This window comes from Cyanistes caeruleus, chromosome 18 (assembly GCF_971803275.1).
Source record: "Cyanistes caeruleus chromosome 18, bCyaCae1.hap1.1, whole genome shotgun sequence".
Lineage (NCBI taxonomy): Eukaryota > Metazoa > Chordata > Aves > Passeriformes > Paridae > Cyanistes > Cyanistes caeruleus.
Window position 1 is genome coordinate 122618 of NC_141718.1, and position 19941 is coordinate 142558.

The 19941-nt window shown below is 38.1% G+C and overlaps 1 protein-coding gene across 17 annotated transcripts in view; it reads right to left on the reverse strand.

Moving 5' to 3' along the window:
- Nucleotides 1–19601, reverse strand: part of SFSWAP (splicing factor SWAP) — a 37163-nt gene extending 17562 nt beyond the window's left edge. For 4 of the 17 annotated variants that reach the window (XR_015277851.1, XM_023937187.2, XM_086856444.1 and 1 more), the window contains exons 1-13: nt 18601–19601; nt 15993–16162; nt 15335–15472; nt 13781–13866; nt 10694–10919; nt 10144–10259; nt 9176–9311; nt 7118–7358; nt 6694–6825; nt 6232–6325; nt 3869–4046; nt 1808–2041; nt 68–258 (exon numbers count right to left, since the gene is read on the reverse strand). Coding sequence is in view for 15 of the 17 variants with exons in the window: in XM_023937187.2 (XP_023792955.1) it covers nt 68–258; nt 1808–2041; nt 3869–4046; nt 6232–6325; nt 6694–6825; nt 7118–7358; nt 9176–9311; nt 10144–10259; nt 10694–10919; nt 13781–13866; nt 15335–15472; nt 15993–16162; nt 18601–18854 (2196 nt within the window). In the remaining 2 variants the exon portion in view is untranslated. Of the gene's footprint in view, nt 1–67; nt 259–1807; nt 2042–3868; nt 4047–6225; nt 6326–6693; nt 6826–7117; nt 7359–9175; nt 9312–10143; nt 10260–10693; nt 10920–13780; nt 13867–15334; nt 15473–15992; nt 16163–16552 lie in introns of all 17 variants that reach the window. The other 13 variants (XR_015277850.1, XM_023937186.2, XM_023937185.2 and 10 more) reach the window with 10 other exon arrangements.
- Nucleotides 19602–19941: the final 340 nt, after the last annotated feature.

Consider the following 19941-nt stretch of genomic DNA (forward strand, 5'->3'; position numbering starts at 1 on the left):
AGATTCACATTCTAGAGGTAAGTTTTCTAACAGCTTTATGGGAAAGAGAAATTTATTTCTTGCTTACCTCACTACTGAAGGAATTCTCTTCAATTTTCTCAGTTTCTGCCTCTGCCAGAGGGTTTTTCAGGGTCTGCAAGAACAAGGCAGCTTTCCTTTTGCGTTCTGCTTGTAGCTGCTTCTCCTTTGATTCTTTGGAGGCCTGTGCAAGCTTCTCCCTTGCTGCAGCTGCTAATCTATCTTCTAGTTTCTGCTTTGCTAAGAAAAACAATTAAGCATTAGATTTAGGGTGAGTCATGCTTGGGAACTCAGGCTTCCTTAAAACAAACACCCCTCCCCATCACAAACAAGCAAACAGCCACTCCAGTCATTCTCAAGCCTTTCCAGTATAGCCATTCAATGAAATGGTAAGGACATCAACTTGAAATTAAGGAATTCCAAGCATCTTAATTCAGAGACACATCATTTGCTTAATGTAAAGCAAATGTAAAGCAGTACAGGTGAAGTAAAAACTTCTAAATTAAAATTATAAGAAAGTCCAATCCTGATTATTCATGATACTTGTCCTTTTCTATTTATAAAAGCTACCTAAAGAAAGCAGCTCTGTAAATTCAAAAGCTTTTTCTTTTAAGTCTTAAAGCAAGCTCTTTCCACTGATCTGATCTTCACAGTTTCCAGCCCTATTTAAATATATGTTTATAGAAAGAGCAGCTCCAACAATTTTCAGAAACTGTTTCGTCATCACAACCAGCAGAATTTTGCTGTGTGAGATTATGCGTGTGATTACATGAAGAGAATAGGCTAATTGATTTAACTATGCATCTAACAGCTACTCTGTGTAATGTTTTTCATCTCACACTTTCATTTTTGTGTTCTGTATATGTACAAAACAACTGGATTTTTTGGTTCAATTCCACAGGTTTTTCAACACACAACTTTTTCTAAGTATTTTTTACACTTCATTTTTATTATCATACAAAAGACTTCATATTTGCTTTAGATACATAGCACCATAGCATACTTTGTGCTACTGCAATTTACAAAGCAAGTGCTACTTAGAAGCAAAAAACCACCATTTTGAAAATGAAAAACTAAATTCCTATGAGTGGCATACTCATAGTTGTGAGAAATACTGAGATTTTAAGCTGGTAAATACTGACAGAACATCCACATTAACAGGCACACTCTGCCGTGAAACAGCCTTGGGGAGAAATGGCTGAGAACGGATTCTTTTAAAACATCATTTCTTTCAAATTCACAAAGCATGCCCTTCTGCCCTTCTGCACATTAACACAGGAACAGGAAAAACCCATACAAAGATGTAATAGCATTGCATTTTAAGAGCAACTAAACATCAACAAGGCAATATGAGCCTTTATGTGAGTCCTATATAATGCAAAATAGCTTGAAGCAATTCGCTGCTCGCTGAAGAAAATTACAAACTGGTATGTCTTTGCTGGGCTTTGTTAATGCAATCTGGAAACTACAAATTCAGTGTTTTACTAGAAGGTTGTAATGGAAAACCAAAATAAAATTCTGAAAGATCAGACATTAGAACAAATAGATTAGGACTCAACTACCTGACTGTGTACTAAGTTTCAGTTTGTCTGAGCAACCAGTGAAGATTTCAGTCTTAAAAATAAAGAGGAAACTGTGGGAAAAGAATTCTCATTCTTGTTAACAATACACAGAAATTTTCAGCACATACACAGAATGTTCAGCACCCCTAAAATGTCACCCGTGGTAGTTCTGTGGTTTGCATGAAGGACTCAATCCTACATTTTGTTTTCAGTGCCACATGGAATACCTTGTTTAGCTTCCAACTCCTCCTGTGTAAGCTGAGGCTTTTTCTCTTCAGGAGCAGAACAAGGAGTGATAATTGCTGGAGTATGGTTTGACGAGCTGTTAGCACTCTCTTGGCCTTCCTTTCCCTCCTCTTCCTCCTCATCACTGTCATCATCTAATTTAACACGGTTTTTCTCCAAAGGAAGAAGGTCATTTTCTTTTGCCTTGATTGCAAAGCTTATTGGAGCAAATGATGCTGTGAATGAATGGGTATGATTTCACACATCATTAGACTACAGCAGAAGGCAGGTTCAATTTCCTGACTACCCATTACTCCCGCAGACTACACCACAAAAAACAAGTAACTTGCACCCTCCTATTATGCTAATTATTTTGCTGAAAAGGACAACATAATCCTTTTTTTTTCCTCCTTCTGTGTTTTTAAACAAACGTTGGAAACTTCATTTGCTGTGTAAAGATCTCAAAAAAAATACAGCATTAATCTCCAACCCATTTATCCAAAATGATACTTCTAAGAAAAAAGAATGAAAGAATGGAATTTCCCACTGCCTAGTACCATAGGGTCTGCTGCAATACTTACCTTCCTCAGGAAGCCTTTCACAATCTCATACATCCTATGATATTCCAATTAGGGAAATTTAAATACAGTAATTAAATTACATACCAGGTTTAGAAAAGATAAGCTTTGATTCTGGTAATCCTGGGGTAAGGAAATATGCTCAGAAACTAAGAACTCCATAATTCCAAGGGAAGAGGTAAGAGTGATTTTCCCACTTTTTCATGGGATAGAACAAATCCTAAAATAGGATTTTATTTCCTCAGAGGCAGAAGAAAAATCCAGTATGGATGTTATGTCTGTCTTGGAGGCAAGTACTGTATTTAGGTTATAATAAAGTGGGATTTGTATCCTATTAAAGGAAATGAAAATAAGTTTATAGGAATCAGATTGCCATGAAATGACTCATTGGTTATATTCCATTATGTAAATTTGAGCAGATTACTACTATTAAAGTACAGGCTCCAGTCTGACACTTACTAATAGCAAAACAACAGAAACAATATATATTTCTTATATATTATAATTATATAATAATATATATTGCATCTCTTAATGGGGCATCTTTGAAGGCAGGGAAGATTTTACCTTTCCCAGGGAAGCTACTCAGGCTGCACAGAGAAGAAACTGCAGAGTCTGGACAGAGAGTCACAGCAAAGAGCCCGGTGTTTGCTGGTTGTGGAAGAAATGGGATCGCAGTGGGAAGCAGGAAGAGAGAATTCAAAGGAACCACAGGACGAAGATAAACTTATCAGTAATTAAGTAAGCCACTAAATTGGCAGGAAGGAAGTTTCCATCCATGGAATCCCAGTTAGAGAGTGTTTTTTCTGTTTTGTTTATTTTTTTCAGTGGCTTTCAGTTCTACTTAAAAGATGCACAGTTTTAGTTTTTAACATATCTTACAATTTCTAAAGTATCTTTTCCTGGGAGGCCAGTAAATCAGCTCCCAAATACAATCACTTCTCCAACTCAGGACACTAATTGTGTTAACTGGTTTTGAGTGGCTTCCAGAGATATCTTCCCATTCTGCCCCTCTACTCCTATGACTGTAAAAACATTTCATTTAGCCATGAGAGGGGTTTCTTCCAGCATAACTAATGTCCAACATGGCCAGAATGAGCAACAAGCCTAGAGCGTTTCCTCCACGTGTATCCTTTCAAATAAGGCCACTGCTCTTCTTCAAAACAAATGATTTCTTTATTGCACAAAGCCTGTAACTGTCAAGTTGAAAATGACAAAAATAAGATTTTACTGGTATCACTGATGAAAGCCTTCAACTTTGCACAAAACTGAAGGAAAAAAATTTACTGTGTCAGACCATAAATACCTAATAGTCTGTTAAGAAAGAGAGCAATCAAATTACTTACTACAGACATTTTTTCATGGCTTCAGTGAAAATATATTTTTCACATTATGAAATTCTTCTCCCTACTTCCCCTGCCTTCTTTTTTTCTTTATGTATATGTTATCAAATATTTTTATGCCAAATAAATCATGATACCATACCTTTCACCAGTTTACCATCACTGACAGCTTTAGCAGGAGGAACATCCTTTTTAATCCCTGGAACTCCCTTTGAGCTCGGCTCAGATGCATCTTCAGGTGCATGTTCATCTGCAAACTGAGTCTCACTTGGTGCATCACTGGCAGTGTCTGCTGGAACATCTTCAGAGGAAGATACTCCCTTTTCAAAAGAAATGAGCAGAATTACTAACAGGACACTTATTAATGTCTCTGGAGCTGCAATTTTGTCAGCCATTTGAAAAATTGTACTATCAGCTAATCACACAACAGCTAATTTTATATTGCTCAGCACCCGTAACCATAATTCTACCTCCTATAAACCTATAGCCTGTAAAACCTACAGATCTACAGTAAGAACATGTTGTTATTTTACAGCAAAGAAAATGTTCTTCAGCTGATGCACTTTTGCCAAGAACTGCTTTAAAATTATACTTTTAAAATTAGACCCTAAAAGCATATAGTTCTTTTGTATATTGGTTTAGGTCTTGGTTTCCAGGGTGAGAGAGGGTGAAAGCTTATGACACTTTTTCCTCATGTACAACTGCATGTAAATTCTTCGCAGAATCAGATTTCACAGGAATCAACACATGTTAATGTTTGACTTTTTCCAGCATTCTACTGAAGAACACTGGGCCTAGCAATGTTTTTTGATACAACAGATGTGCTGAGATTTTCAAGGAAGTAAAGAGTTATTGGTTGTACCATTACATGACTGAATCATTCAGCATCTCTGAACTGGCAACAAAAAAAATTTCAAGAAGGATATTACAGAACATTCAAAGTATTTACACGGTGAGTTGTGTGATAACATTAAGTAATTTAACACAGTCAACTAAAAGTTTGGTTGCACTGGCAGTTGTTAAGCATACGTGACGTTGAAATTGAGGCATTGAGCAAATCTTCCCTGCAGCCATTCCCTGACCAACAGAACTGATTTCTGAAAGTCCTCCAAGGGGAAAAGCACAATGAAATCAAGCACTTCATCCCATATTTACTGAAGTCAGTAGTACAGTTTCTTATTAATTTTAATGGCCAAGAGGAAAAGCATCAGTTGAATTAGTTGCCTATACATACATTACTAGAGCATAAAGATAATATCAAAGTCATTATTTTAAAAAAATGAAGATAAAGGCACTATCTACAAAGCCATGCAGTACAAAAATATGCATTGCTATGCTTGACCTCAAGGGACTTAAACCGGTTTCAGTTCCTTTTTAGCTGCACTCATCTGAACACTTAAAATGAATCCTTTATTATTATGCTTCAGTTAGTGTACAAATTCCCCCAAACTACATGTTAACAAGTCCTTATTAATTATGTAAGTATTATGAATTCAATCCACTGGTTTGCAAATGAGACATTCTAGAACAACAGACAGCACTGTGGCAAAGGACAATTTTGGTTGTAATTTATCAGCTGAGTAAGATCATATTTACCACATCTTATCTTTAAAAATAGTGTCTTCAGAACATTTTTTCACTATTAAAACAAAAGATCAGACACAATTGTTCCAAACAGCAACCATTATTGAATTTCTTCATTTTCCACAAAGCAATTCCGAGGAGTTTACCCACAGGCCTACCTTCTTCAGTTTAAGGCTCCCCAATCTAAGCCTTGAGATGACAAATGACATAGGGCCTAAAAAAAAAATAGCTCTTTCCCATGAAAAGTTAACATCAGATAATGTAGTTCTGATATTATTTGCAATTTTCTTTTCAGTAAGAGAACAATCTAATTAGCTAACACAAGAATAGTTAAAAACATGAATGCCAAGTCTGGCTACCACCACCTAATAACACGGACTAGGAGAAGCAAAGCAAGTAGGAAACTGCTGTGAGATTCTGAAGCTCCAGTATTGTTGCAGTCACGGCTGGACTCTAAACCTCCCTCAGAAAAAAGCACGTCAGAAAGCTCCTCCAGCCTCTGTGCTACTGTTGTACGAAGAATGATGAGGCATATGGGAAGGTATGGGTATTAAAAGCCATGGCTAACCTTTCTGACAGCAGAACACTAATCACAGTCCTACAAAGCTCTAAACCTACACAAAGCATATATTCCCTCGTATAGTAAGTCAGAAGATTTTCAGGCAGTCATTTTACATTACAGCTACAGTGGAGTGGCTTATAGTAAAAAGCAAGAATTAAATACCACACCATCTCACAGATCCTTACTTTAATTCTGTACAAAACTAAAAGACAACAAAAAAAGCATTCACATCATTTGCTGATCAATTTCTCCCTAATTCAGTGTTCCGCTTTTAAAATGTCTCACAGTAACACAACTGGTAAGTCCTTTTCTCACATTTACTTAATTTTTAATAGAAGCATACAAAAACATACATGTACCTGGCAGTTGTCACCGCTCTCTTTTTGAAGGAAGAACTGTTTTTTAAATTCATAGTAAGCATTATACTGGTGCCATGGTTGCAGGAATTCAAACCTGTTAAAAGAAAACAGGATATGTGAAGATGCACATGAACATAGCTAATACTAACAATCCCTTATCATCTAGTCTTCTCTAGAAAATGAAATGTTATTTGATGTTTTGAAGAGCTCTTACTTAAGCCTAAACTTAAGAGGATACACATTCAGAGCATGGTCACTAGAGACAGTTTTGACAGATTGGTTGTTTTGACAATTAGAGCCATAGTGCTTTCACATTGCTGTTAAGTAGGTCCCTAAATTTCAGTTAAAAAAAAAGAACAACAGTACTTCTCTTGCCAAAACCTACATGTCATGTAATTTCATATCTTAAAAAATTAGAACCTTAACTTTTGAAGTAACAGTTTAAATAACATTTTCTCTTACCTGAGATCATTCTTGGCACGAACACTAGTTTCAAATTTTACCCCGTTCCTAGCAACATACTCAGCTAGCTTGTCAATGACAGGTTGGATATCTGGAGGTGGAGGTATAATGGCAACCACTGGAGCAATTGTGCTGAAAACATCAAGAATAAATGGTTTTTAAAAACAGAACATAAAGATCTTTCAGACTCTTGTTTTAAGAAAAAAAACCAACTAAAAACAAGCACCAAAACCAACCAAAAAAAAACCCCAAAAAACCAAAAACCACCGCCAAAACCAACCAACCAAATACAGAGAGGTTTGTTCTCTGTGTTCACCATGCAGTTAAAATAGCTTGATTCAATAACAGAACCCTTACTAAACACTTGCTATTGAAGTGCAGGAACAAGACTCCCTCAAAAAACAAGCAAAGCTGTCTGAGGTACCTTGTAGATGTTGTGGTAGAAGTCAACCCACTGGTGCTGTCATTTGAGTCTGGGGGAGGCGGGGGTGTTGTACCAGGAGGGGGAGGAACTGTTGCTGCTACACCTGTAGTGCTGGAGACAGTCACCCCTGCAGGCAGGGCGTTATAGTAGGCAGCAACATCGATTCCCGGAGGTGGAGGAGCCAGGCAATAGGTTCCATCAGGGAGCATGTAGTAGCTGTAATACATGGCTGCCACAGTTGCTACAAAAAGACACATTTAAAAATAAACATCTAATTAGAAGAAAACCACCCAATGAAATACATTATTATACCAATACTAACACATCAAGAGTCCAGATTCGCACAACACACCAGGAAAGGGCATCTCATTTCTCGTGTAAAAAAAACCAAATAAAAAAAAAACCCAAAGTAAAAAAAGGAAAGGCTCATATTAACAGATTTAGAAAGAGTAAGAAATATGTAGATTAAGGAATAGAATGTGAATGTACTGAAGGTCATAGATGTGAATACAGAAGTGAACAGAGCAGGCATATTTAAAAAGGAGATAGTATGAAATCACACTTCCTGATCTAATTCACCTCTGGCAATTTAACTCCATTAAAACTATGTTTTCATTAAGAAAGAAATGTGCATATATTCAAAATCAGCATTAACAGATTAAACCACTAGAATCACTATATACATATTAAGCCCCTATATTACTATATATAGACACACATCTACTTACTCAAACCTCAAAAAGTAGACAGGTTTTGCAAATCAACAGCAACATAATGAACCATGCATTTGAACATGTTTTCCACACTAGAGGCTTCTCTGACTCTAAATATTTCTTGAGAGTGCAAAGGCTTTTTATGTATTTCTCTCTTTCTTTAAGGACAGTATTTTGAAATGTTCTAATTAGCTTAATAAATTTACAAGAAGAATCCACCTTATAAATATGTTTTCTGCAGAAAGACTACATATAAACAGAAAATATTAATGCAAAATATTTCAAATTAATTACAGTAAGAGTCCCATTTCTGGAAGCCAGATTTGATCAATACATTAAATTACAATGAATTATCCTCTTAAAAGTTTCATAAACATTCCCATGCGGCAGTGTTTACTTTCTTCAAAGAATAAGCTGTTTGTAACAAGAACAGAATAAAGTCCTGTTAAGTTTTAAAAGTGGGGACATGAGTTGCAAACTGACCTTGTTGTGGTACTAAATTATAATCTCCCAGTTTCTGTCTATTCTGGTTCAAGCCTGACATGAAAGTAATCAAAAAACTGACTAGCTCTATTCAATGGAGATACTTATTTTGATTTTAGTCTTTCTTGCAATAACCAGTAATTTTCAATTTCTTCACAGAAATATTATTTTGATTTTATTAAGATTCCCTCATGGTACAGTTTTAAATACAAATTATTTCCATGCATATTTCTCCCCACATATTACAGTGACAACACCTGTAATCCTTTGGGGGTTCTGATCCTATAATGCATAAAAATCAGCTCAGATTATTACGGTTGTAATTGATTTGCAGCAACATTACTGAAAAATCAAGAACTCACTCAGCACCACCTTGAAGTAACACTACTCCTTACCTACAAATGTATAATAAAATGAAACCCTATGGTAGCGAAGGCTTCAGCACAAATTTTCTTATTATCTCAGTAGTGTTACATGGCCAGTCCCATAAATGAAAGGGCAGGTTGCCTATTTAAGGATTCAAGGACTTTCAGAATTCTGAAAGCTGAAAAGACTTAAGAAGCACATAAACTCATTTAAGCTTGACTTTAACTTTTTGAGTATCAGAATTTACAAAACCTGCAAAAACAAAATATAATAATAAGGGCATTGTGCCTCTGGCCTGCCCACTCCCTCCACAGCATTCCTGGTTTTCTTAAGCAACAATTCAACAGATACTCTGAAAGGACCTTCAAAGACTCATGAGATCGCAAAAGAATAAATACACGGGATGAAGCATGAAGCCAACATATTCTCTTCCCACCAGCATCCACACACAATTCATCAAAACACACCACCAGCTGCCTCCTCACAAAGCACTTACAGTCAGAGGAATATTCTGCCTGTGATGTCTGCACAGCTGCCCCGTCTGTTGACTGTGGCGTAGACGAATTATTATCTGATTGTGCTTTGCGCACCAGTGCTGCAAGGGGGTGATCAGGGTCTACTACCTTCAAAGGCTGAAAATATTTTGAAAATAGAAAAAAAGATTAAACTTGGAAGTACATATTTAAAGAACAGTAGCATCAACGTATTTGGGAAAGCAAATTTCTCTATCTTGATAGACAGCAATAATTCTATGCAAACACTGCAGTTACTGTTTTTGTAGCTCTCACATCAGAATCAATGTATTTGAAAATTAGTGAAGAACAAGACACTTCATGTAAACAGAAATTAATGACATAAAAAAAAAATGGTTATTACTGTTAGCCAATGACTGCCATGGCTGGGATAAGGCACAGAACCTGACTCGTCTAAATATCAGACAGCACCACTCTAAAAGCCTGAAATACATACAACTGTCTGTCACTCCCATTATTCCATCACTGTCCAGTCTCAGAAAATAAAAACAACTAACACATCCAGCAAAATTTACATTTAATGAGTAATAAATTCTGGTGAAATACTATTTGCTGGAACTGTTATTTCATGTTAACATTTCATCTACTAAAATCTAAGAAGAAAAAAATTTCTCTCTCAGCTTATTTATATTATTTTTAATAACCATGTTATTCCATTAAATACCTTAATCTCTTTGCTTGAACACAGGTTCCATAGGATAAATTCTTGAGTGGTGCCCTTAATACCAGAGGGCATCACAAACAGAAATTTAATTCCTTGGAAATGGAAAAATAGCAATTTGTGTGCTAGAGAAAAGGTAAAACAAATGTTTACCAAAACAGACTTAAATTACAGTCTGAAAAGAACCCCACACCTGAGCACCTGCAATTTTTGTGTCCATGAATCAGATGTTTTACATGAAAAAAAGGTAATTTTAATAGTGTCAAGTACCTTCATGAGCTCTTCAAGCCTACTGCATTTTTTAGATGCAAAAAGACTCGGATGAAGATAATTTCCGTCATCGTCATCATCATCATCATCATCTTCCTCAGATTTGACTCTTGAGTCTAAATAAAAGCAATGTCTGAATTTCATTTAGGTTTGCTATGAATTTGCTTTAGGAAAGAACGGTGATACAGGACAAGCACGAATTCTTAGGAAAGCATCATTCATATAAATCAGCTTGGACACAAAAGCACATATCCAAGATAACGCCCAACATCAATAAAACTAAACCCTAAGTGGACAGGCCAACCTTCTGTTGGACTTGAGGTATATAACTGCTTTTAAAACTTCCACATCATAGCAGCTCCTGAAGCTGAAAGTTTCCACAAAGAATTGTTTTCTAAAAAAAATCTCCAATTTAAGCAAAATTTTGAATCAGCACATCAATCTCAGCTGCAGTGGAATCCCAGAAAAATGTGGCTATTTTAATAAAAAGACCAGCATCTGTTCCACTGATTCCCATCCTGAAGCCACCATTTGCCAAGCAACAACTCACGTTTTTTCTCGTCAGCTTTACTTTCTGAAGGAGCTGCATAGCGTCCTTCTTTCATGGCCTTCTGGATGAACTTGTAGTAGGGATTGAGGTAGTGATCAAACCGCAGAAAGTCAAACTGGGAGTTGCGTGCTTGCTTGGCTTTCAGCATGATCTCAAACTGGGCTCCCTGCTTGCACACAAAGTTTGCAGTTCGCTCAATGATTGCATGCATTTTTGCCGTTGGTGGCTGTGGGAGTAAAATAACACATATTTGTATTTTCATAAGCAGCTTGTACAGTATGTTAGAACTCCAAAGGGAATCAGAAAGAACAGTAGTAGTAGTAGTAGCCGTAGCCTAGTAGGACAGGCCTTCTAGGCTTTCTTCAGCAACTTAAGTTTCGTAATCACTTAAAACTAGTGAAAACACATTAGGCCTAAAAAATAAAAAAATAGCCCAAACAGTTACTTCCTCAGCTACTCATTCAGTTCCTTTGGCTAGATCCTCTTCTACCAGCACAACTGTTTCTGCATTGAACAAAACTGAAGAGGGCAACAGATCGTGGATGACCTTGGTGTTACAGTATCTCAAGATGCTCTGAAGACTCAACATGTATGGTTTCCTTCCCAAAAACTGTCCTTAATTCTGTTATCTCTGAATGTGCAAATACTATTCCCTAACTATAAATTTCTTACATTTTATTTGCTTGGGAAGAACATGTTGCCTGTCAATACCAACATACAAACTACAGTTCCCATGTCCATTCCCTTGAAGAGTCATCAAACACTTCAGCAATAAAGCAAAAACTTAAGTTCAGCAGCATTCATGAATTTTCACACCAGCAATTCCTAGCCAGAAATCCCTAGGGAACAGTATGATATCAAACCCAAGATGTGAAGAGAACAAGAGTACAGTTAAAGAATGAAAGAACTTCATTATTCATTACTTTTAATTTCATACTCAGCTGTTTTGTCTTATGCTCAGTACACTGTAAAAACACATAGTCTGTGTGCCTATAAAGACTGAAGTGTCACATTAATAATTTGGTTTAGCTCTGCAGTTTTACTTCATAGATACACAGCTATGTTGCAAACATCAAAAAATCTTTCTCAGAAGACTGGAAGCACTTGAGACAGTAGTGTTCCACATAGGGGAAAAAAAGTCTGACTATTATCAAACAGCCCAATAAAAGCTGTTTTGCATTAAAAGCTGTTTTCTGCTGACTGGATCCTTTACCAGGACATGTTCAATATGGAAAATAACTAGTTGTTTCGAGTTTTATTTGTCCTTCTAAAACCCCAGCAAAGACTATTTTGATGGGAGGCAATAAGATTCTTAAACTAGTAACATTTTGTGCATTATCAGTTTCACATCACATATCAAGATTTTCGGTTTCTATCTCTCCTCATAAGTTATTAAGCAAAAACTTCCTCTAACAGCTCACTTCAAGAGCATCCACAGTCTTCTTAAAGTGCCCTGCTGAAAAACAATCATTTTTGACCATAATCAGTTTTAAGCAGTGGAAGACCTTTGGCCTGCCTGCCAAAGTTCTTCTGTTCCAAGTTCCAGAGTAACATTACTGCTGCAACTGAAGCCATCATATACTGAATATTCTGTATTTCTGGACGAGTTTTTTTTGCTGCCTGACTTGTCTTCATTGAATATTTCCACTTTGCATTGATCTGTATAATAGGAAGTATTTTATATCCATCTTTATTGAACTGCAGCTTGCAGACTGGGAGCAAAGTCTCCATGTTAGCATGCTGATTCTCAAATTTCTTAAATAGAAATAAATAAAGAATAAATATCTTCCATGGTAAAGCTGAATGACTTAAATAGAACAGCAACAACAAATCAAGGCTTACAAAAAAAAAATTCACAAGTCCAAACCCAAAGTTAAGTACACATTGCTTTCAGAGCTGTTGTCTAGGCATTTTGGTATTTGTTGAGTTTATGGGTTTTTAATCAAAACCAAAGACACGTACATTTGCATTCTGTTCATGTGAATATACTGCAGTTCAACAGCTGACTTAGAAATTACTTCAGTAAGCCCCACACTGCACTCACTATACAATGTACATAGCAAATAAATCCTAAATTTCAGAACAAAAGCCAAGCAGCTATCACAACCAACACTCTTTCACCAGCAGTTACATTTTGGAAACAGTATCAAAATGCAAAATGAGAAGCTTTCCTCAGAAAACTTAACATTCTTTAAATAAAAGCTAATGAAGTTTAAACGGTTACACAAATACTCTGTGCTCCCTATTACTTATCCTAAAAGAGTGTTCTGAATCTTCACTGCCAAGGTTATCAAGTTGAGAATACCAAGTTGAGCCCACATATAAATTAACACTTTCATGACCACAGTTATAGAGAAAAAATATTATCAGATTTTCCTGCATCTTTTATGAAAATTGAAATACACTGAAAACCCTTGTAGTTAGACCTGTACTCGCAGGTGTCTGTTCAGCTCCCTTAAAGAAAAATACTCAAGTCCAATTAAGTCTACAGAACACTCAGCAAATTCGAGCAACATCCCATGAAGAAAGGAGCTTCTATGTACTAACACTTTCAAGGTATTTCAGACTTAGCTAGAAATAAATTACTGTGTTTCTCCTTGAATATGCATTAATATTTGATCAGTTCCTCTCCCCTTCAGATTGCAACTCAGTTAGAAAGAGTCTAGAAAAGAATTCTTGAACAGAAGCAAATTTCTGGTTTAATGGTCCTTTCTGTTTGGAACATTGAACCTTACATCTCAGCAAGTATCCATTCCAAAACAACTGCCTTTTCTTTGGATTAGCTAAAATAATATCATAAGTGATACCAAATGCACTTAGCATAAGCACAACAATCATTTCAGTGTGAAAAAGAAGATTCAAGGGTGTTCATAGAACTCAAGAGCTCAAGGCAGAACATTTGAAATTAAGTTACTATTTCTGAATAATTTGTACCACATTAGAATTTAGATATATAAAAATATATTTAGAATAAAATGTACCACACTAAAGTTAATGGAAAAAAAAACCTAGCCCAACCACCAAACAGAGCACTATCAACTGCTCAAAAGCTGGCAGAAGTGTAGGCTGAATTACATGCACACATACCAGTTCCACATCAGAAGGTACATTCAGACCCGGAGGGGCAACAAAAGGTTCTTCATTTTCTTCTGTATTTTCTGTCTGATCTGTTTCTACAAGAAATGACAGAATAGAATATTTAGGAAAAAAAACCAAAGCACACAAATGCTAAAAAACAAAAATGAAATAAAGTATTTCTAAAAGGATGTGCAATCAAGGAATTTATCAAATGCAGCTATATAAGCAGCATTTATACTGAAGACATTTACATATGGTTTAAAAGGATAATTTGTATTACATTCCATACATTCTGCTTGCTATAGCAGAAATCTTCCTCTGAATATAATTTGCTTTACAGATTTTTCTAAAAATTGAAATAAAAAGTTTACTTCTTAAAAGTAACTTATAGTATTATCTATTCTACTAGATGCTTAAGAGAAATTGTATTCCCCTTTTCCCCTGACAGACTAGATGGCACCAAGTGCAGGAACACCTGACCACGGGAGCTGTGGAAACAGCAGAACAGCCTCATCACGGATGAGATGTCGCACTGATTACTGAGGACAAACCGTACAACAAAGAGAATTCACTTGTTTGGTTATATTCTGGTGGGTTGGTTTTTGTTTTATTTTCTTTAATGAACTCAAATAGTTTAACTCCACAACTACAGAGAAATTTTAGCAGCAAAGAAAGAAGGAAAGAGCAGCAGACGAAGAACAGACTGTTTCTTTTGGCAGCAGCTTCAACTAACAATATTTGGTTATAGAGTATTAAACAAATTAATTAAACCCCTGAAGAGACAATCAATGCTGCTTCAGTACAAAAGAGAAGAGGCAAAAACCTTTGTACAGTGCAAGTAGCACAGACACTGACTGTACTTACACAATCTCTCAAAAAAACACTAAATAAGCTTTAGGACTTAAAATGGTCTTGCAATGCAACACAACTTGGGGGAAAAAAACATATTTCATACCACAGTAACCCACCAAGATGTAGTTAGGCAACCCAATTGTTAATTAAATGATCCTCACTTTACTAAGTCATAGTTCAACAACATTTGAAACCTTCCTTAAGAATATATGATAAAAATATGAAGTTATTTGAATTATAGATGAGAACATGACAACTGGATTCTGTATTTTTTAGGTCATGGAGCAGGGTACACTATGTTGAAGACAGACTTGTAATTATTAAGATGACAAAATTTAAACTTAAAAATATATATTCTTCTTATTATTTTATGCTTACAATGGTATTTTCTGTCTTGACTGAGAAACACACTGTTAGCACACAGCCAATGTAAGGAATTACTAATTTTTTCTGAATAAGAATCTGCATGACAGCAGAATTAAATTCCCTGACTACTGCAGTATTGACTGTGCCACAGCAGGAAAATATTTTTAAGCTCATCAAGAACAAAGTCTGCAAAAACTCAGTAACAGAGTTCCATAAAGACCTTGATGAAATGCTTTCAGAATTTCTAACTGCATTTTAATAACACATATATTTTAAACCCTCAACTGCAAGACAGAAATGGTATGTCCTCCCTCTCAATTAACCCTTGTTATTTTTACCCCTTACCTTTTTGTTTTGCAGGCTGATGTTCCTCCTCTTCAGTAGGTTCTGAAGGGTCATAATAATCACTGCCATAACGGAATCCCACTGCGTTATAGGTACCATCCTCTGCCAATGCTTCACTGAGTCTTTTATATTCCTCCTCTTGAACAAAAATGCAATTACCAACATTAGAACATATTCAGAAGCTAATTTATTAAAAAAGAAGAAGTAATATTTCTTACTTTAGTTTTTAAATAAGAAGTTTTCTCCTGATCATTTTAGCTTTCATTAAAAACTGAACAGAAAAACACAGCATGTACACATGCTGACCATTTATTTCTTCTTGAAGAGAGACAGGCTGTGGGTTAAGACATTCTAATGCAATTATGCATATAAAAGCACAGAATTTCCTTTAAACAACACTAAAAATGAAGCAGAATGTGTTTATTTTGGGGGGTCTGAAATCCCAGTCTGCCCTCAGAATCTGGGCAATTTCTGTGTGGATCTACAGTTAAACTATCCTGAGGTCCTCTCATACGCAAAGACTCCCGCTTTTCGAATCCACTGGGTACTGTCAAGATAACATCAGAAAAAGAGAGTATAAAATTAGGAGTAAATTTAGTTTCATAATAATTTATTTAAACATGCTTTTTTAATAACCATGTTATTCCTTGAGCAATACCTTGCCTTGCCTCCTCCTCAAGCAAGTCCGTATGCAAGGCTAAATACCTCTCTTCATCACAGAGGGCTTCTATTCTAGCCTCCTCTTCAGACAATTGATAATCTCTGTTCCAGGTGGAATATTCAGCATCATATTCAGAAAGGTCATGCAGGTGACCACGTCCATCATACCTGCAGGATGAAACAGCTGGTCAATGCAAAGAACTTAGGGCTTGGGTTTATGTGACTACTTAAATACTTACCCAATAAAAATGAAAAATAAAAAAACAAAAAAAAAACTTTTACGTTAATGCATACTCCCTTTTAGAAGTTACAATTAATTTTGCTAATCATTTGTCACCAACTATCGAAAATTTGTTTAATAGTCTAAATTCCTCTCAAAGAAACTAAGAAATTATTACAATTAAAGGCAAAGGTATCCTTTAATAGTTTAAGTGGGATCCATTTCCTTAACAGCTCTTACCGTACGTGCTTCAACCAACCAATCAATGTCACTTGCAAAATACGTTTTTCTGGAAAGTCAAATAGCTTACATTCACACAAACCCGAGTACATAAATACCTATCCGTAAGAACCAAACGGTCGAAATTTCCTCGCTTCTTTCTGCTAGTCTCGAACTCTCAGGAGAAATCTTCACCATAGAAACTTGCGTCCATTGGAGGTAAAATCATGGCTAGGCTCGGCCCCTAGCCATTTGGCTGAGGAAATAAGTTCTGGGTTATGTGATAGAGAGACACACATACATAGGAACAGTAACATAAACATGCAATTTAAGGAGGTTCACCGCAAAATCGGCAAAGATCAATGATGTACAGTTCCTTTCTACTAAGAAATCACTTTATTTGCAGAAAAAGCACTGCATTGGGATAATGTTTATGCATCAGTAAGAGAAACCGATTGGAAAGTAAAGCGACAGTAAATTCGACTCCGCTGAGGTGTCTTCCCACACACAACTCTTGCCTTGTGCCAACTTGCTAGACCAAAAACAAAGTAAATATTCTTATAGCAAAAAGCAAATGAAAATAGGTCTGGTTAATCAAGCTCTGTCCACAGGGAAACTTGAACCCAAGTCTTCTCATAGCAATGTGCTTTTCTCAAAATGGTGAAAATGAAGACTTCCTGCTGCTGGAGATAAAAGGAATCTAAGCTTCCAAAGGAGTTTATAAGATTAGCAATTGCAAGCTGCCTTAACTCACAAATGTATGTTATTTGGTATTTCAGTATGTGGGTACAGACATGCACATACTTAGTGTTTGCTCCCTACAATTTCTATAACGTCTGTGAACGGGGCTCTGCTGCACAGCACCCCAAATACAGCCTCTACCAACAAATGAGATCAGACACAGAAATTATTTAGATTAGAAGTGTGCAACACAACACTTCCATTGTTGCATGAGAAATGAAACATAGCTACAAATACTTATGGGTGTTTTGTCCTGCTTTCATGTCTATTCCAATTTAACGAATTTATTTCAATGATAACCATCATTAATGGCGTAAGCACCAAAATAGTGCAAGGGCATTTCTTTTTTCTTCAGTCCTATGGAAGGAAATCAAAAGACCTTCCCTTACTGATATTTTTCCAAGACAAATACAGCTTTTAAGTCAAAATAAGAATCCTGTCCAGCACCAAAGCAGTGATGAAACTGAGGGAACAAATATCTATAGTATGTTATATGACCCTTTCCAAACCAAAATTCTTCCATCTTTCCCACTGAGGTTTTCAGGGTCAGCCATAACTCTTAAATTATTCTTTCAGTGCTCCACTCAAACATAACCAACCTGATCTCTCATCTTCCCTCTGTCCAACAAAATATTCAGGTAACCCTTTCTGAATAAATTTATTTCCAAGTCCCACCCTGCAGTGCTGAAACAACTCAAGAAACCAGAATGAACATCAAAGCAGATTGTATTAGTCTCTCTGGCCATGAACCTGGACCTATGGTACAACAACCAAAAGAAGCCAGCCCTGACATAAAATTTCAAGAGCAAGCACTCAAAATCAAATCCCTTCTGTCTAATAGAGTAAATCATGGCACCAGGAAAAGTGAAGAGGCCAAGAACTGCTTTTGGAGTGTCCCATCAGCAGCCTGCAGCCAGATTATGTAGGAGAAATAGGAAATCCCCATTTTCTTTATGGTGGATAAACGCCTTTGCACTCCCCACACTGCCACGTTCTCACCTACAGAACACACAATGTGCCTAATAAGTATTCCCACGAAATCAGGCTCCCTTCGATTCCAAGTGAAAAAAACAGGAGGACGTTTGTGGTTTGCACTGAAAAGGAACAGATCATTCCCACTCTCCACCCTGCCTTCACAAGTGGAGCAGAAAGACCCATCACACGCTGCCTGCCAGGAGGAGAGGAACCTCCCAGCGCTGCCAGAGCGGGAAACCCCAAGTTCCGCAGAATGAAGCGCTGCAGAGCGCCCTCGGAGCTGTGCCGGGACGAGCTGCCTCCAGCCCCAGCACAGAGGGTCCCGACGCGCCTGCCAGAGCGAGCCCTCTGCTCAACCCCCGCCCTCACTGCCCACAGCACAAGGGGGGAAACAGAAAGAGGCTATCACAGGAGATCTCGCAGCACAGTCTGGGGGTTGTGTTACACCGACCTATCGATCATGATCTTGGGGTCTCCCATCCAAGGAATAAGGTGTCGCCCCTGCTCCTGGTACTGAGCCTTCTCATCATCCCGAAACAGCTTGCAGGCATAGCCGAACACCAGCAGCTCCACACGGCTACTCCCGCCTCCACCTCCACCTCCTCCGGGGGGCCCGGGCACCGTTCCCCCGCCTGACAACAACATTAGGGGCGGCGGGCCTGCTTCTTCTGCAGTCCGTCGAGACCCTCCGAGCCCTCCGTACATCACCGGGGGGCGCAGCGAGGCGGAGGCAGCTCGCAGGAGCACCGACTGTCCGACCAGCGAGTCCCCGCAGGGCCAGGCCCGCGCTAAAGCCCCCGATCCCAGAGCACCACAGCCGCCATCACCCGAAACAAAATGGCGACACTTCCGCTTCCGCCGGCGGCATAGGGGCAGGGGCGGGCTGGCTTTTAGCGACAGCAGATTCGAGTCAAGTTCCAGCAGCCCAAGCGTTCAGTCCAAGGATAACGTGATTCCGCGGTACCGACGAGGACACTACGCGTTTGATGACAACACAGGAGTACTGGCGAGGCGGTGGAACCACGGGCGCGGCCGTGACGAAAGTGCGGCATGGCGGAGGGTGGGGCGGTGTCTCAGGGCGCTGTGTGAGGCCTCCCGAGGTGGCGAGCGTCCATCTCGGCCGAAAGCGGCGCCAGGGGCTTCAAAACAGAACCGAAACGTGGAGCCGCGTGTGCCGGTGCCCTCCACGCTGCCTTGGAGCCCCCAGGGGAGGCTGAGGCGGTGCAGGGAGGCGCGGCACAAAGCGGGGATCAACCTCAGGCTGTACCCGTGAAGTTCGAGGGGAAAGCCCGGGAGCCAGGGTGGGAATCACAGAATCAGTTCGGTTGGGAAAAGACCTCTGAGGCCATCGAGTCCAATCTATGACCGAACACCACCTTGTCATCCAGACCAGGGCAGCGAGTGCCACGTCCAGTATTTCCTTGAAAGGGGGAAGGCAGAACCTGGGGCACTGAATAAAAATTTTTGAAGGAGGTTTGAAAACCAGAGAAATTTTTTCTAAAATTGTGTGATCTGGGCTGACATTTTCAATGTTGTGTACTTCAGGGTTATTACTTTAATCACTCTTCAAGAAGTATGAAGAAACGTGTTGTTTTGCATATTTTATAATAAAATACTGTAAGGAAGCACATGATATTTTGTGATATTGTGGAATTATTCCATATCCTTAGATTCTGAGTGCCCATAAATGCTGGCAGAGCTGCTGGAATGTGTGAAAAACTCTCGGCATCATTATACAGAAAGAGCTAGAATATGTAAAATAGTGAGGGAAGAAATGGAGGGGTGCTGGAAG